At 32.9% G+C, this 18854-nt stretch overlaps 1 protein-coding gene across 2 annotated transcripts; it reads right to left on the bottom strand.

Annotated features, from left to right (window-relative positions):
* Positions 1-916: 916 nt before the first annotated feature.
* On the bottom strand, positions 917-13625 carry LOC130613178 (large proline-rich protein bag6-like). Of its 2 annotated transcripts, none has more exons than XM_057434505.1 (25): positions 13522-13625; positions 13232-13273; positions 12944-13019; positions 11422-11499; positions 10895-10998; positions 10482-10541; positions 10361-10405; positions 10181-10264; positions 9582-9727; positions 9210-9321; positions 8439-8723; positions 7394-8222; positions 7211-7308; positions 6977-7097; positions 6394-6459; positions 6187-6261; positions 5615-5715; positions 4911-4964; positions 4497-4596; positions 4114-4241; positions 3355-3513; positions 2755-2928; positions 2177-2284; positions 1837-1939; positions 917-1134 (listed from the first exon to the last, which is right to left on the bottom strand). In XM_057434505.1, the coding sequence occupies exons 1-25, from the start codon at positions 13582-13584 to the stop codon at positions 983-985; spliced, it is 3363 nt and encodes a 1120-aa protein (XP_057290488.1). In that variant the 5' UTR covers positions 13585-13625; the 3' UTR covers positions 917-982. The 2 variants fall into 2 exon arrangements, with proteins under 2 accessions (XP_057290488.1, XP_057290489.1); XM_057434506.1 differs by having other exon boundaries at positions 3364-3513; positions 13522-13624.
* Between the last annotated feature and the right edge of the window lie 5229 nt (positions 13626-18854).

The following is an 18854-nucleotide window of genomic DNA, read 5'->3' on the forward strand; positions in this document are numbered from 1 at the left end:
TTCAATATAGCAAAATCTAACGTGCAGAATTTTATACAGAATTAAAGAAACAGGCAATTTTCGTCAAAGTAATTTGTTTAAAATTGCAGAAATTATTACACACTAGGCTATGTTCTGTAAAATATACATCCAGACATCTGTTCTAACAGGCATATAAAAATTCATATAATTTTCTCTCTCTTTCCACAGATTTTATATCGGTGTATGCATTTCGCTGCACAGGCTGCGTGACGACAATCTGTTTGATGCAACAAAATTGAATTGTATGCGCATGAAAAAATCGCACCGTGACTCAAGCGCTATAGTCACCAGCGTTTTACTCAAAATGCAACATGAGGATAAGCTTATTTAGATGTGGCATTTAATTTTATAAATCCCCTTCGCTTACTTATATGTGGTACTTAATTTTATAAATCCCCTTCTACCACTAAGATAACAAAAAAGTCGTGTCGTTAATATCAAATCGTTAATTTCCACAAATCTTCTATCCTGGCTAATTACGTGCACTGGTAACAAAGTTGTTTACATTAACTGTAAGCAAGTTGCTTACATACACTGACAAAGTTCTTCGTATACATTGGTAACAAAGCTGCTTATATATATTGTGAACGGAGATACTTACACTGGTAACAAAGTTGCTTACCTATACTGTGAACAAAGGTGCTCATATACACTGGTAACGAAGTTGTTTATACACACTGTGAATAAAATTATTTATATACACTTGTAACGAAGTTGCTTACGTGAACACACTTGATAATACGCAAAAATTAACAATATTTAACAGTTTGCGAAGTAATTTAAAGATAACAGTACAACATAACTTCAAATTTGGTTCCGACCATTTTATTTTATTGACCGAGTAAATACCGGGCAAGTTTTAATGGGTGTTCGTGAAGCTTCAATAACTAATAAATATACAAAAAGATTATATTTAGTGAAGCCCAAGCCTGTACATGCATTTTTTATTGTTACAACATTTTTATTTCTTCTCCTTCATAAAATATTTCTCAGTATTCGGATGTTGTTTTGGTCTATAGTCGTCATCTTCTTGTAACCGACGCCGGACGTCATGACGAAATGTTGTGTCGAACATCGCTTGTAGGTTGGTATCTTCAATCTCCTTTTTAAGTTCTAGAGAAAAATTTTATTAGGAATATTGATTACTAGGACCAGTTGTTAGATAAAGACAATTTAAAACGCGGAAACCTTTTTAGTAATTTAATGATTTTTAAGTTTAATTAAACGTCTCGACTATAATGGAACACACAAGGACATAGTGCCATGGAAAACATGAGGACATCGAGACATAAACGAAAGAGTCAAATGTTTTAATAAACGTCTATGTAGATATTTACACTTTAAAGCAGACTAGATAAAAATAGATACTGAAGGAAGCAATACTACTGCTGCAATTTGATTGGTTGTTTCGCTTAATTATATTATTATAATTATATGCGACGCATTAATATAATTATATGCGACGCAATGTTTTGATTGTACATTGAGAACAGTAGACGGCTGCATTTCAGTAGGTAGAAAGTAACCATATTCAAAGATTCAAAGAAATTCAATCAAAAAAAAATTTTTGTGTAAAAGTTGTGCTTTTAACAAAGCGTTTTTGCACCTTTTGGATTTTTTGTTTAAAAGTCTGTGAATTTCATTAATAGCAATTTTACCATATATTGTTCTTTTTTTTACCTACCAGAATGCGTGCGCATGCACAAAAATCCGCAAACTTTTGTAAACATACTTTCTGCCTGCAGAAGTGTTTTTATTTTTAGGTCACCTTTGTTCACATTTCTTTGAAGCTCGCCAGTTTTTTTTTTTACTTACCGTCAACATCGTGCTTTCGTTCCACGTCAGTACGTTCGACGGCCGTTTTTACGCATTCATTAACATCTATTCTATCGGCTTCAGCGGAGTGTCGTGTCATCATCTACAATAAATATAATAAAATAATGTAAAACATTTTCCGCAACATTATTTCTGATTTTTGTCTTGACCTCTTAAATTCAGTAGGTCTTGTTCTTACAGCTGTGACTTACAAGCAGGCCAGATAGAGGCAGCTCTTTCAGATAAAAATGATTAGTCTTGTGGTATAAAGGTTTAAGAAGACGTTATAAAATAATTCAATCCATTAGCACGCAACATGACACAAAATTACTTCACTTACCTTTCTTCGCTTGGGTGGGAGGCCGCTCAAATACGCATCACTGTAGGGTCGTTGTGGAGGCATTGATCGTTGACGTTCACCATCACGATTAATGATCACAACCCAATCCTATCGAAAAAGGATTGGTACGATACACTCAGAGTGTTTAGTGTGATGTTCTGTTGTCAAAAAAGTAAATTTTAGCCAACTAGATTTTAATTCCATTATGCGTATTCTTTGTAAAGGTACTTCAACTTTAAATACAATGAAATCATTTAAAAGGTTTGAGATGCCTGTTTAATAGAGTGAAAAGTAAACGAGAAGAATATTTCACGTAACATTTTTGTAAGGAGTTGAATTGTGAGAATATAAGAATATAATATTGCGTTTAATACGATGCTTCGAAAATTGTACCAAGGTCTTTTAAGCTTTAGTAACTTATTACGCTCTAATAAAACAAGGCCTCCAAAGAGTAACAAACTGTTGCCTCCCTCAAGAGACACTTGACGGGCTTATAATAAAGAGAACAGAAAGAATAACAGAGATCTTGTTTATCATTAAAAGTCGCGTTGTCATCGAAACAAAACTAAAAAACTTACACTAGGTACACGTGAATGCCAGTCTTCAGGGGATGATGGACTACCCGGTTCACTTTCTGCAGTCAGCTCAAAACCTGGGTTGTTTTCTTCCCATTTTTCATTCACATCAACCTTGTCGTCGTTTTTCTTCGTTCGTTTGGCGGCTCTGTCGTCACCAGTACCTTTGCAGGGGTTCTAAAAAGAAAAATCACAGTACACATAAGCGCAAGTATTATCAATCATATTTTCAATTTGCTCAGACATATTTGTACTCCTAATGTTTTTAAGTAAAATTTTTGTTTGATTGACAAATATGTTTAGAAAAAAACAAAAAACCCAATCAAAGCGTATTCTGGTGTTAGAGACTAGCCTGGACGTATACTTTACTTTACAAACAATTAAACATGTTTGAGAATAATTTTCAATTTTTCATAATTTTCAATTCAATTCAACAGATTTTAGTAGACAATTATATAATAATTGTAACAACTTCAGAAGGAACAGTCTGATTGACATAATTAAGTGTCTGTGGCTTAATTTGGAATTTTGATGAACTCTCCTTTGCAGTGTCCCTTTTAACAGCAATGCCATCAGAAATTGAAAAATACTTAAAAATCATACCTTCCTTACCGTTGCTTTAGCCCCTGGTTTTATAAGAACAGAGTTCAACTCCGAAGATGTGATATGTCGTCCAGCAGACGCCGAACGGATCCGACTAACCAACGTTTGCAAAGCCAAGTGTCGTACTGACGACGACATGTCGTCAAACATGCTTCGAACCTACATAAAATAGACACACCAGTCACTTTCTAAATGTTATTACAAAATTAAACTTAGTGTAAATTCTGAAGTCAAATCTACGAAAAATTGCAGTGTTGGTTGAACTCTATGTTACTGGTGTGATTAAAGTCACCGCTTTAGTGTTATAAAATGAAACAAGTCTCAAATTATCTTGTTGTTGTAAATTTTAGATTTATTATGGATTTTGCTTCCTCTTGTTTTAGCACTTTAAATCCAGACACGATCCGAACTCTACATAGCTTGCTTATCTTCCTCTAACTTCAACATTGTTCATGTATATTTTATTTTAACCAAAAGGGAACGAAAAATCAATTACGAAAGCAACATCACTTCAGGCAGGCGTCAAAAACGATTTTTATAAAATTATTAAAGGGACGACTTCACAATCACAGAGAAAAACACCACTGGAAAAATTAAAAATAAAATTTATCACAATTAGCAAATAAATAAGACGCTTTACTGGAAATTGCAATCTGAATTGAAATCGAAGTTAACTAACTTATTCTTTCTTTTTCCCCTCCTTCTCCTCCTCCTCCTCCTCCTCGTGTGATCTGAAGAGTAACAAAACTTAAAACATACCGAAGGTGAGTCTACAAGCGCCATCATAAATCTGTCAGCACCACCAGTGACTGAATAATCGAGAACAGCAAAACTCCACGTGGTGTAATCGACGTACCATTCCCGTATATTTCTTGAAAAGTCTGGAGCTTAAAGAAGAAAATATGTACATCCTTGGATAGAAATTAACATTCATATAATTCAAGAACTTTTTTTCATAAATCCATTTTTCAAAAAACTAATAGACCAATAAAAGTGTTTAATTAACAGTGCGCGGATATCTTAATGCAATGTAACATAGTTACAGTCGGAGGGAAGGAAGAGCCGGCCGTTAGGATGGAATTCCCAAGGACGGTTGAAACTTCCCGTTATTTACTTACTCACTGCAAATAAAAATTACTTACTATCATTTAAAAGAAGCTGCAGCAACTTTTTAAAAAATTGAACATCGAGCGATCTTAATGTTGCTTCAAGGTCTACCTCAGCATGTACTGTTACTTGTCCCTAAATAGACCAAATTATACAAATAGTATATTTGGAAATGAATGAATGAATGAATAAATAAATGGATGAATGAAAGAATGGATAAATGAATGAACAAATAAATGAATGAATGAATGAATGAATAAATAAATGGATGAATGAAAGAATGGATAAATGAATGAATGAATGAATGAATGAATGAATAAATGAATGAATGAATGAATGAATGAATGAATGAATGAATGAATGAATGAATGAATGGATGAATAAATGAATGAACGAATAAATGAATGAACGAATAAATGAATGAACACATGAAAAAATATGCAGCTAACCTCCACTTCAGTGTAAGTCTCACCCATGCTATCTGCAATTTTTTGAGCTATTTCCTAAAAATTAAATGTAAAAATTTCAGATTAATTGAAGTTTTTGATTCCCTATCGTTTTTCATGCTCTAGACAAGCAAGTATAAGCAACCAAACACTATTAGTGTTTAATGATTATATTCAAGCATTTTACAAATGACCATAGCTTTGCTAACTGCTTACAATATTTTAGACTAATTTCTTAAAGCAGGATGTCTGCTGTTCTAACAATTTCAGTTTTCAAGGTTTTTTGCTATTATTGTTGTGTTGTCTTACTACAATTTTTGCGGTTCCTCCTTTTAGGGAAAGGTATGAAAGAAAGTATACTGAATTTTTAAATCCATGGAAAAGTAAATTATTTACAGTACAAACACAACACCTCGTATCAAGAGACGATACAAAGATGTTTTCAAAACTATTTATATCTTAAGATCTAAAAATTATTTAGATCTTATTATTTCTCTAAAAATTATTAATTTCGTTTTTTTTTAGGTCCAGCATATACGATGTAACCCATGTATGCTTCATATACCACAACACAAAGACTTGTATTTGTTATTGTTTACAATTATTTATCAGTATGATATAAATGTTGCAGACATCTAAACAGTCAATACACAGCTTTGAAAAATTGTATTGGTAAATTGCAATGGTAACGACAAAAAGATACTAACCGGTATGTTGCTTTCGTTCAACCGAGCATTGTCATTAAAATGTTTTTCAATCAGTTGACGAAAAGGTGCATGTAGACGAGCCCAGGCCTCCGTTGAAGTACCTAAACATTTTTTTAAACTGACATGATGTGTCTATTAACTTATAAAATGCTTCAGACAGTTCGAGACACATTTCGGGTCCTTGAAAATATTAAAAATTATTAATTCGTTTTTTACAACCTCGATAAGACCTTATTTATTATAGCAATTTTTTAAACTCGCAAAGAGCAGAAGAAAAATTGTTATTTTGCTGGCTGGACAATTCATCCTGTCAACAATATGCAACAGTCCTTCCACATGACTAAATGGTTTTGGTTACACAACAAACAAGTGGATAACAAGTACAAATAAATTGTAGTCTAGTCTTCTTATCGAATGACTATTACCAATTTCACTAAAATAGTCCACAATATCTATTTTCTACAAAAATCTCCTTCTTTAAGGAACATTTGAAAGCTAGTGCTAACAGATGCGATGTTATGCATTAAACATTTATCATTTGCAGCAGCTTCTCAATCCCTGGTTACACTTACCCATAAATAATCCAATCAAATCATGCATTGTTAAGTTATCGGCAAGCATGTCAATGAAATCAGTCAAAAGGTCTTCTAAAAAAAAGGATAATAGGTTATAAAATACAAAGTGCTGCTTCACTTGATTTTCATTGGTCAATACTAAATTTTTAAAATATCAAATTTAGGTGTGGTTATTACATCAGCAGATCATTAAGTGTGTGTTACCTTGTCTTGACTCAAGTATACCAAAGTTCTGACGTACAAAGTCACGTAAAGTTTCTCGTTCATTGGCTGTAAGAAAAACAACACAAATAATATTTATATAATGAAAAAAAAAATTAAGTTCAGGGTGGTAAAATATCATTTCTTTTACATATGCATATTGTATCAGGAGATCTATTGATAATAAAAACTCTACTTAACTTTTTCCTCGTGTCAACTTGTTATTACATTTTTAGTGTAAAACAGGCCTTACAAAATTAACTTAGCTATTACGCTGTTACATAATTTTTAAGAGAAGTGAAGGGATTTTTTAAAAGATCAGAAGCAATTCCACAGCATTAAGACAACTCGTTTTCCTAAAACAACTTCATTTTTAATTCTGTCGGGACTGTCTGTAGGGGAAATAAATAAGGTTTACTTTGTTTAAGTGAAGTAAATAAGAAACTAAAGAAAAAAAGCAACTAATTCTAGTTGAATGTAACCAAAATTATTGAGTAAGTTTTTGTTGCTAAACAAGTAAAATAAAATTATTAAAAAAAGAACCGATGCATAAAACAACCCAAAGTATATATGGTATGGCACTTACGGAAACTTATACCACTTGCATGACCACCCATAAAGGCTTGAAACATTTGGTGGACATCGCGGAGAATCTCTTGTGAATCTACACCATCTACATCCATGGTGTTATTGCCATTAGAAACAGGCTAAACATAAAATAACAAATAATTAATAGGATTTGATAGCCAAGGCAATTTTTTTTTGTTATATCATAACCACATTTAATTCCATAATTTTATGAAATATATTGTATACATACAATTCTAGGCTCTGTTTGAGCAGCCACGTTATTACTTGCACCAAAAACACCACTTAGCATATCAGATATTGTTCTCATATTGGGAACACCAGCAGTATCTAAAGTTATTGACAGAAAATGATAAAGAGAATTACATGAGATTTAAGAAACATCTACTTCAATGAATTATAAAAGAAAGATTACTTGATAGATTAGCAGTGGAAGTTTCAGTTGTACTGTTAGAAGTTGTGGTCCCATTTGACGTTGTAACTGGTCTTCCATTACCATCAATAACAATGCTACTCACTTCAGCAACAACATGAGGTTCTCCTGGCATGTTATTACCATGAAAAAATGTTGGACCAAAGTGAAATGAATGACATGGTAACAGCATGTCTGGGTGCATGACAGATCCATCTTGATTGTGGTGGTGGTGGTGTGGGTGTGGGCGATGGTTGTGGGTGTTATGGCGAGCACTACCTTGGGTGGCTTGATTGGCAGCTTGGTGAGCCCTCTGGTGAGCAGCTTGGTGCATACTTTGGTGGAAAGAATTATGCGTGCTCTGATGTTGACTTTGAGGCTGTTGGGGCTGACTATTCATAGTTGTTTCTGTGCTTGATGTAACAGAAGAAGTCATTGTTGGATTTGTTGGTTGGGCAGTGCTTCCTCCTGCCATGTTTTGCATGATATTTTGCATGATGTTTTGCAAACCAAATGGCAACTGACCTCCAGGAGGTCCCTGGCCCTGATTTAGACCATCTTGTCCAATGTTAAACGTTTGTGTTGCACCATTGTTACCCGATATAACACCAACTTGGATAGAAGAATTACCACCATGCGGGGGTGGAAAAGGACTATTGCTGAAAATTGGTCCAAACATACCTTGCATGGGATGAGGACTAACTGATGTTGTTGGATTGCTACTTACAGTTGGGGTTGTTGATTGGGTGTGAGACGAGGAAGCATATTGCATAACTGGAACTTGCACAACAGTTGAAATAGCAGCAACAGCCACTGGTGTTCTTTGCCTCACCTATTAAAAGAAATAAGATCCAATTAAAATTAGTCAACTGTAATACGACTAACATTCTTCAATTTTTTTCTAAATATAAATAAATTTTCCTGACCCCAAAGACTCTTTCTTCCTCTAACACCCTTGAAACTTTACAAAAAAGGTACTTTATTGCAGCACCCTATTAAACTATAGAATTTGCTTTATAAAGCATGCAAATATCTCCAAGAAACTTACTGGCTGTCTTCCTGATATATTTCCTGGTTGACCAGTAGGCACCCCAGCATTGGAAGTAGCTGGGCTCTGCGCCCTTTGATTACTAGTCGTTGATGTAGACATATGAACATGAGGCATAGGTGGTGGGAACCGAACTGGAGACATTTGTGGATAGCACATGAGGGATTGCGGCGAAGGTGAATTAAAATTGAATGACAAATCTGACAGTGCATGAAACATGTGACTAAAATCATGAAAGATTTCAGCCATCTGGTCTGAAAGAAGATCATCGCTAGGTGATCGATCCTAAAATGACAAAAAAATATGGTTATAAAGCAAAATCGTTAAACCCCACTATTTTATATCATGTTTTGTGATTCAGTGTACACCTTTTGTTTGTAAATAATACTGTAAGTGCACTGATGAGTATTTTACTACAAAACATGTATATTGTTCCAACAGCGTAGTGATTGTTTTAAATGGTTTCTTAACAAAATAGGGCAATGTAAAAATGTTGTAAAAGTATTTTAGGTTTTACAGCAAAATACCAGAATGTAGTTTTTTATAAGCTTTAAGAAGCTTTTTTTGTTTCACAGTATGCTTTATAAAAGAAAAAAATGGCACATTCAGGAGTATTTAATTACAGTATAGCACTACAATATACCATAACATGTAACAAAATTACATTGTATTATTAGTGTATTGTATTATTAGTGATTTTACTGAGTATTTGAAATTGCAAACATGGAACAATTGTTCTCCATTATAAACATTCTAAAAAAAGAAACTCACTGCAGCCTGGGGGTTATTAAGCAAATATGTGTATCTTTGTAAATGTGGCTGAAGATGCTGGTAGAAATGTTGAAACCTATCAAATTCGTGACCAAGTGCTTGAGGGCTCGTTCTAAAAAACAATGTATTGAGCATTTACACATTTTTAAAAACAAACTACATAGCACATATTACTAGAAATGGGTATTGCAACTAACCATTATTTCAAGCTAAGCATTGTTCTCTGTGTCTCACCAAGGCAAGTAAAGAAAAGGGTCATTACAAAACGGTATGTCAAAACATAAAAATGACCACACAAAACATTAAAAGCAATGACAGGCAATGAAGATTTGTAAGAATTACCTAGTGTAAAATATTGAAAAATCAACTCACTCATTAATTTCTGAAGAACTTTCTTGCTGTGTATTTTGATCGTTTTCACTTCCATCAGTTGTTGAAGTAGTGTCCATTCGTTGGGTATCTTCACTTGTCTGTTGTTCATCATTACATGTACACTGGGATGGTGACTGGTGTGTGGGCTAGAAATATTACTAGTATAGTTACTAATAGTTCCTTGTTTAAGTTATCAAGTATGAAAATAGAAGCTCTACGTTTTATATTTTCTGGCAGCCAAAATACTGTAGTGCAATAATAATCATCTCAAGCAGAGTCATAGGGTACTATGAATGTTGAAAGGGGTGAAGACAACAGAGTTTGATGTTTTTAAGAAATCCTAAATTAAACATAAAAAATAAATAGGAAAAGAGTAAAAATATGAACACAAAAAAAGATAAGATTAAAAGTTTTTTTTAATTAATTCATTTTTAAGGAATGTAAATTAAATTCTAAAAATTGAGAGGAACAAGAAGAAAACTGAATAGAAGGTCTAAACAAGAAAGTAACATTTTTTATGCAGGAAAGTAAAAAACACACAGTCTGAAGGGACCTGATTCGTGGAAAAGTTTACATCTCAATTTTCAAACCCAACGCACCTGACTCACATGTCGTAGCAAGTGTTCAGCATGCGATAAGAAACGTCTGGCTGTTCCTATTCGGTTCTGAACGTCAGATCTTTCCTAGAAAGAATATATTATAACAAAAAATAAGTGAAACAGGACTAAGAGTGTCATTGAAATCTTATTCTGCGTCATCAAACAAACAAAAATATTTACAGAATTCTGTGTGTGAACATTGATGTTAACATTCAGACTGTTGCCCTAAATAATAGTGAAAATAAGATAAGTAAATTTAAAAAAAAATTATCTCTGTGGTTATTTATTGTGAATAACATACCCTTTGGCTAGCAGATACATTTCCAGCACCAAATTGTGATACCAAACTATCTACTAAATGCTAAAATTAAAATAAAAGTGGGAATGAGAATCAGATTGCATGGTAGTGTATACTGGAGTAAAACATTGGATAAAAGCATATAATTTTTTTGTTATTTTAAAAAGCTAATAAAATAGCACTGTGTCAATCTTTTTGTGGTGTTTAAATGTATTTTAGGTTATAGGTAATCTTTCTTTCTCTGCTTTTAGTGTGTTGGTATAGGTTTAATTTAGGCTTACATTATGCTTAAGATGTGCACTCACTAACTTTCCTAATGACTAGTGATTTTTCACTACTTTTTTACTAGATGATATGGTAATGATACTAACAAAACTATTGAACAGAAAGATAATTGTCCACAGAGTCACATTTACCTGAGCAACCCCATTAAGATTGTCTGCAGATGTGTTTAATGCTCCAATGTATACTGGCACTCCTCCATTACCAACATTTTGATTAGATGATTGTTGAGACGAGACTAGATGGGCAAAAAATAATGCAATTCAAAGAGTTAGTAAAAAAAGATGATTTTAAACAATCACAAAACCACAAAAAGGATTTTTAAAAAGTTACTGAATTTATATTTTCATATTTTTTAAAGCAGGTTTATATTATTTTGAAATAGCTGTGATACTAAAGTGAAAAGGCAATGATAAAACCCTGGAGGATCAACAGTGTATACAGTATGGTAAGATCTCATACAGAATTTTTAGCCCTTCCACAGTTGACATTCATCCATTGTCAATGAAAATGCTGATGGGGTTCTTATAATTACCAGGTACCATAAAAGCTGATACACTCTGAAAGATTTTTTTTAACAGCTGTTGATTAGAGGCTGAATTTTCTTGTGACATAGGGAGATAGATGATTAAAATTTACGATTATTGATTTTAATGTTTACCGTTCGGTTGACTTCTCTCACGATTAGCTGGAGGAGGTGGGGCTCTTTCTACTAGATGAATAACGCAACCATCCACACCTAAAATTTGTTTTGAAAATGTTAGGATAATAAAATGATATTAGCAGGTTATAAGAGAAGCAAAAAACATTAATAAATTTAAGCTAAGGATCTTTTTTTTAACTTAGGTCTATCATACTGATGGCCTTGTGGTAAAGCGTTTGCCTCCAGTGTGGAATTTCTTGGGTTAAAACTCTGGTCGAGTCATGCCAGACACTATAAAAGTGTGAATCGATCCTTTCCGTCTAAGGAGATTAGGATTGATATTTTAGAATGTTGCGTCTGCATGGCTTTTGCAGCTCAAACGGGAGCTTTAAATGCAATGTGACCCCTTGGCAGGACCCTCATTGATAACAGTTCTATTAGAAACTGAAAAGGCTATTCTGGGTAAAAAATAAGAATAATAATGATCTGCCCACACATTGCAAATAATTTTACGCTTAATACTGCTCGCATAAAATTAGATTATTAAGCAAAATGTTTCGCAGAATATGCAATGCCTTCAACACAAAGCAGTTTGTAAAATATTTTCATAGGAAACACAGCACATTCAGAACAATGGTAGTTTGTACAAATGTGTGGTTCTGAAATATCAAAGCAACAAAAGTAAGTCCTAAATATTGGAGGCTTTGTACACCTTATCCATAGAAGGTGTTAAATTAAATCCGCATTTTTTCAAACTTATAGGTTTGTTTTCACTTGTAGCTGCACTCCTGAATATGACAAAATTTAAGTATTTTACGTTTGTGCTTTTTGTGGTACTATAAAAAAGTGCAGAGATGATAAAGCTTTTTGTGTTTATTAAAAGTTGGTAGTGCACTTTCTATTGTGTTTGGAATTCACAAGATGAAACATCCCTCACAAGTTCCTGATGATAATAGCTCTGTAACAGTTTCCAAATAGTTTTAGTTGCAGTGTCTACTTTTCATGAAACATGCATACTTTTAGCATCTATTTTTGCTAAACATATAAACAAGTTTGCTATTATGTTATTCAGCTTTGCTGTTGTGAAAGTGAATTAATTTTATTAACTTACCAAAGATTTTTGGTTTTTTGTAATTTAATTTAAGATTTAAATGGTATAGCAGCTGCAAATTAAAACACCAAATGCACAGTTCTAACTTTTTCCTGCCAAATTTATAAAAAAATTTAAGCTATTGTTAAATGGCAGAAAAAAGATGACTTGTGACCACTCATGCAAACTAAATGCATGAGTCTTTTAAATCACACATGAATTGCTCATCATAAAGATAAATTTACATGTAATTGAGCTCTTGTAAGGGTAAATATGTAAGGGGAAATGACTGGATCTCAACAGAAAGAAGACTTAAATTGACTCCTTATTATATGAACCACTACTGTTTTGCTCTCATTTTTTTATCATGAAGCAATCATTAGTAATACCCTGTATTGACAAAACAAGTGATACAAAAATACTTATAACATTTTATAACAAACTCCTTACCATATTCCTTTATTTTTTTATCATCATGAAGAACCTTTCCACGGAAAATAAGTCTTTGTTTGTCCACTGCAACATTCTAAGAAAAAGTACTCACTTTACATTGGTCAATGGTCTACCAGTGTATAAAATAAATATTTTATTCCAAACGTTCAAGAAATTTAATTCAATTTAAAAAGAAAATATTTTTCTTTATTGACCACTAAAATGCTATTGACAGGGACCAGTGATTGTTGTTCCAAGATCGCGCACACATACACAAAAAAATATAATATATAGTCAAAAACTTACAACTTTTGGTAAGATCAACTCTTTAAATTCTTTGACTGTAATCTAAAGTACAAGAAAGGAAAGAACTAAGTTAAACTTGCAAATTAAAAAATCGACAATAAATCGCAAAACAATGAATTGATGATGTCAAACATTTTGATGACGTCAGCTATGATCCATCCATGTAAGTATACAAATAAAAATCTGTAACATTTTCCATAGTGTTCAAAAGTTGAAACATGAACAAATAATATATAGGATCAATTTTATCTCGACACGGTGTCTCTTATTATTATATTGGATAGGCTTACCTCTTCATTTTCTGAATCAAATTCATAACTTTGAGAATCGAGAGTCCGAACAGTAACTTTCATAATATTTTTTGAATTCTAAAAGAAAAAACATAACTGCAAGTCTGTATGTAAATTACAAGAACATTTATTGTGTATTTAGAAGACACTTTTTTATCCTTGCAACTTGAACAAGTTGCAAGGATAATACAATAATGCAGCAATATGAATTTGCATGCAGCACTTATAATCATCAAGACAACAGCACCTTTCTTATTTTCAGGAATTAACACCCAACATAAACTGGCTAATACTCCCCAGCTGCTAGCTTGCAAAGGCTCTATTCTTGCAGTCAACGTGATCACATAAATGTAATGTAACACTGACTTTACGTGCCCAAATTACATAACGTCCAAATCAGCACCTGTGAAGGTCTTTACCTTGTTGATGGTAAAGAGTTTGAATTAAGGGATTGTCTCAAAATGTTCATACGTAGTTTGTAAAATTCATATCAAAAACTTCGTATCGATTTATTAAATCTTTCGTATCATTTAATTTTTAATACAAACTTTTTCATATCATCAAAGTTACAAGTTGGTATAAAGTTTGTATCATTTAAAATAAGTTTGTATGTAGTTCGTATCATTTCAAAAAACTTTGTATAAAAATTTGCTTATACAAAGTTCATTTATTAGCTATAATTGGACTATTATCTAATAGTCTTTATATTGAAATTTTTACAACAATTATATAGTTTGTTTCGTCATACGAACTTTGTTTATTTTAATTAGATTTATTATCTAAGGTCTTTAGGGATCTTCTCCACGACATCGTAGAAAGCAAAAATATCACTGTGGAACGTTTAAAATTTATGAAAATAGGATCGTAGAAAACCAAAAGATAATCGTATAAGATCATTTAAAAATCATGAAAACGGGATCGTAGAAAATGAAAGGATCACTGTAGATTGTTTAAAAATCATGAAAACAGGATTGTAGAAAGAGAAAAGATCGCCGTAGATCGTTTAAAAATCATGAAAACGGGACCGTAGAAAGCGAAAAGATCGCTGTAGATTGTTTTAAATTCCTGAAAACAGCATTGTAGAAGTTAAGAGATCACTGTTAATCGTTTAAAAATCTTGAAAAGAGGATCGTAGAAAACGAAAAGATTGCCATAAACAATGTCTATTAACATAAATGTTTTTAAAAAAATGATGTTGAGCTTGGGTTGAGAAAATTGTTTTCTTGAGAATATGTCAAGCAAGGAAGGAGACACAAAATTCAGCAGTGAAAATTAATTTCAGGTCTTAGATTTTTTTGTAATTGAAAATTTATCATTGATTAACGTTATCCTATATTTTACCCAAAAAAAACATTGGTCTTGTAAAGTTTGCTGGAGAAGGGTTAGTAGTAACATAATTATTTGTCAGACATTGAATGCAATTTTAGAACTTTAAAACCTTCTATGTAAGTGTTAAAAAGGTCAGTTTATAGACAATGATGTACAACAAAACACTGTATAAATCAAAATTGGAAAGCCATTGATATACTCTGTCCAACCATGCTAACATGAAAAATAGACATTAAGTTGTGAATGATGATTTTGCAAGGAAATGTAGAAAACCAAATGTAGAAAACCAAACTTTTAAAAATAAATTATATTTCCTTTCCGAAAAGAAATATGACCATCTGAAAAAAAAACACTTGTAAAAAATGTATATGCCATCCTGTTCTGTTTCTGAAAGTCACAGAAAAATGTTAAACGACTTAGAAAGTTCTATTTTATAGTATTCTCAGTCGCGTCTTTGCGAATAATAAAATTTAAAAGGACAACTTTCTGAATATCCATCGCCTCGGAAGTGTAAAAGTATCACCATCATTGAGTATGCTTGAAAGGTGTGATATTTTAAAAAATCCTTAAAACACTTTTTCGTAGTGTTTTTTTCCCATATACCATCTATTACATTTCAAATCTCTTTTACAAAACTACAGAAGATCTACAAGGGAGAGTGCTACTGTGCTGAGGCCAACATGTTTATCTAAAAGCGATTTTTTTTTATTTTCAAAAAATCGACGATTCTCTGGATATTACATCTTAAAGACGACAGTTTAAGTTAAAAAATGGCTTTTTTAGAAAAAGTAAAATAAATCAAAAACAGGGACTTTGTAAAAAATGATTAAAACATCGGTTTTACATACATCTATCACGATTCTGAAGAGCATCGAATGAGATTTGGAATCAAAGTAGTTTTGTAAATGAAGTCACTTTTTTGAAGTGTTTCAAAAATGTCTCTGTACTTTTCACGAGTTAAAAAGTTACAAATTAATTTTATACCATTTGATAGGTGTTTAAAAATGCTTTTTGGTGATGTATGAATGAAAAAACTTTGATTAACTATGGTTTTTTGCTCTGATTACAGTGACCAGATTATGAACCTTAATAAAATGGCTGGCCAGGCAGGCTGTGTATAACATTTTCCTCAAACTTTTGTGAATGAAACATTGACTAGGCTTGGTAAAAAAAAAGTCTTAACACAAATTTTCTTTGCACGATAAAACACCAAACTAAGCAGAGCGAAAAAAGTCTTCCTCTTGTAATACATTTCAACATAAGATACTTTGAAGTATATAACTAAATTTCACTAAACTAGATTTTACGGATGAGTTGACTCACATTTATTTTTTGCAGGAATTTAATTCTGGGGATGACCTAAATTATTATTTTCTTGCAGGAATTCAGTTTGGTGAAAAGTTATTAAAGTTGCGAATCACAAAATTGAGTTTCCACAAAATTTTGTTTTACTTGAGAACAATAAAAACTTTGCAACCAGGGCTATTTTCTTGTCAGATGTTATGAAAAATGATTTGAAAGCTGGTTGTCCCCGATTATGTACATTCTATAAGTAAGGGATAACCAGGGAATTCCACGAAGAAAACAACATCGCACGCGTAAATCTATTTGAGAAAATTTGCACGTGCGTTTTTTCGATTTTTTTCCTGGTTAATTTCACTCTTATCAGTCCCGTGAGTGTTCTTTAAGTAGTGTAAAAGTGCTAAATATATTAACAAAACACCTTGGTTCGTTGTAGGAAGTAATTTATAATAGGTAAATAACATAATAATTAAATTTAAACAGTGGACGAAGAGACGCTGCTGACACGTGCCACACGTTGCACTTACTCCAATGGTCTGCCATTTTGTTTATAGTGCTATTTATCCCCAACCTTGTTCCCAGGGTTATATTTTCTCCGTAGGTTATCTATTATCTATAAAAATGGTAAAAATGGGAGTCATTTTTTATTTATTGAGGTTTCAAGTTTTGTTTGTTAGCTTTTGGGAGACGGCTTGTTTGGAATAGTTTAAAGTTGTTTTTAGATTTAAAGTTGTTCTTTAGATTTTTTAAAATAAAGCGTTTAATTAACATTTTTAAAAAAATTTAATTTAACCACAAGTGGTTATAAACTGTTTTTAATGATACAGTTGAAGCTGTCAATGTAAAACGATTGATTTTTGGAATACAGTTTTAATAGTTAAATGCTTAAAGCATAGCCTTAAGCGGCGACATTAACTACACTGTAGAAAATCAACTTTTATAATTCCTTCGTTAATTTTTTTAATTTTACGCGAGTAAAGAGCGTAATTAGCGCGTGCGATGAATCGCACGCCTGAATGGCTGTTGCACGTGTGTGGGCGCGTGCGCGTGCCATCGCACGCGTCTCATGGAATTCCCTGGATAACGTAAAAGTGTTGCACATAAACTGGCCTGCTCTGATTATTTTCGTTCTATAAGTGAGAGATAATATAAAAGTGCTGCACATATAAGGGGCCATCGACAAACAGTTTTTGTCTCTGTAACGGCAAATTGGCTGTTAGGGATGGAGGGGGTAATGCATAATTCGTTAAAAATATAAGAGGAATTTCACATTCTTACCTTTTTTATTTCTTTTAGAGAAAATGAAAAAAATTCAAGAAATTAGAAAATGTTTCCACAGTAAAAATTTGCCATAATCTAAAATTGGTTATTAAAAAAATGTATCTTGTGTTCGTATAAGTCTCCACAAAGATTGTTCTGTAAGGTACGGAGTGGGGGACAACATTCTATTTAAAGGCAAATTTGCCGTTAACAGAGACGAAAACTTACGTAGGGGAAATAGGCTTGCCTTAAGGGGCAAGGGGGGGGGGACCGAGTCGCGGCCAATTTGCCGTTACAGAGACAAAACTGTTTGTCGATGGCCCCTTATATGTGCAACATGTCTATATTATTTCTCACTTATAGAACGAACATAATCGGAGCAAAGTATATTTAAACAGGGTAAGCTGTTATACATAATCCGAGCAGCATTCATAATCTGTGCAGAACACAGCATTACATTAACCCACAATTATGTATATACTTTGCTCTAAAATTTTAGCCGTGCATGCCAAGAGCCCTGAGAAATAGTTTAAAAGCTTTCATTAAACAAGGCGCGCCAGTTATCATTAAATATTGTTATTTTAACGGCACACATATTATGGCTGGATATTTGGATACATTTTTTTTCTTATTTTCTATTGGTCTATCAACATGACGTGGGCCAAACATCATCCCTGCCTTAACATCAGTTTTACTGTACTGTCTACCAAACCAACCAAAAGTCTATAAAAGTAAAAAAAAGTTTCTTCCGACTTCTTTAACACTAAAACAAACATGAAACGAGCAAAAACAAGAAACGAAGGACAAAATTTTCTCGACTTCTTTGGTGCATCGAGACTTGTCTCGACTTCCCAGCAAATTAAGAATTTTGACAGCTGACTTGCAACCCCCCGACCCCCTTCCTAGGGCTTCTTAAATTTTTATATTGGCAAAGCTGTGTGGAGACAGGAGAACCCTCCAAAAACCTAAGAAACCCTGAGGTTGACAACTCTATTTCCCAGTGCTCCTCTAACTTTCGAAATATCTAGTTGTGGTAGCTCTTGGCATCTGTTATGCCTTTGTTATCAGTCTTACATGACAAAACCTTCCCTACCTCATCCCCAGGGTTTCTTAGGCAATGAGGCCTTATTACACGAAGCGACCAACTTTTGCATGAGAAAAAGGTAGTAAAGGGTAGTTTCCACCACTACAATATATTTTACACATTATTGTACAATTTATTGTAATAACTAATAATGTACAATTCTGTAAAATTGTGTACAAAAAGAAGGATATAAAAAGTCCACGCAATAGTTTCCTTATTGCTTAAATGTGCAAAATAAAAAGACATATTTATTTTTTCCCCTTGTCCCCAGGGATTTTTGCCGCTTTGACACGAGTTCGTCTTCTCTCATATCGAAAAGACAAGTAATAATTTTTCATTTTCTGCCAATAAACAAAGC

Source organism: Hydractinia symbiolongicarpus, chromosome 10 (assembly GCF_029227915.1).
Source record: "Hydractinia symbiolongicarpus strain clone_291-10 chromosome 10, HSymV2.1, whole genome shotgun sequence".
Lineage (NCBI taxonomy): Eukaryota > Metazoa > Cnidaria > Hydrozoa > Anthoathecata > Hydractiniidae > Hydractinia > Hydractinia symbiolongicarpus.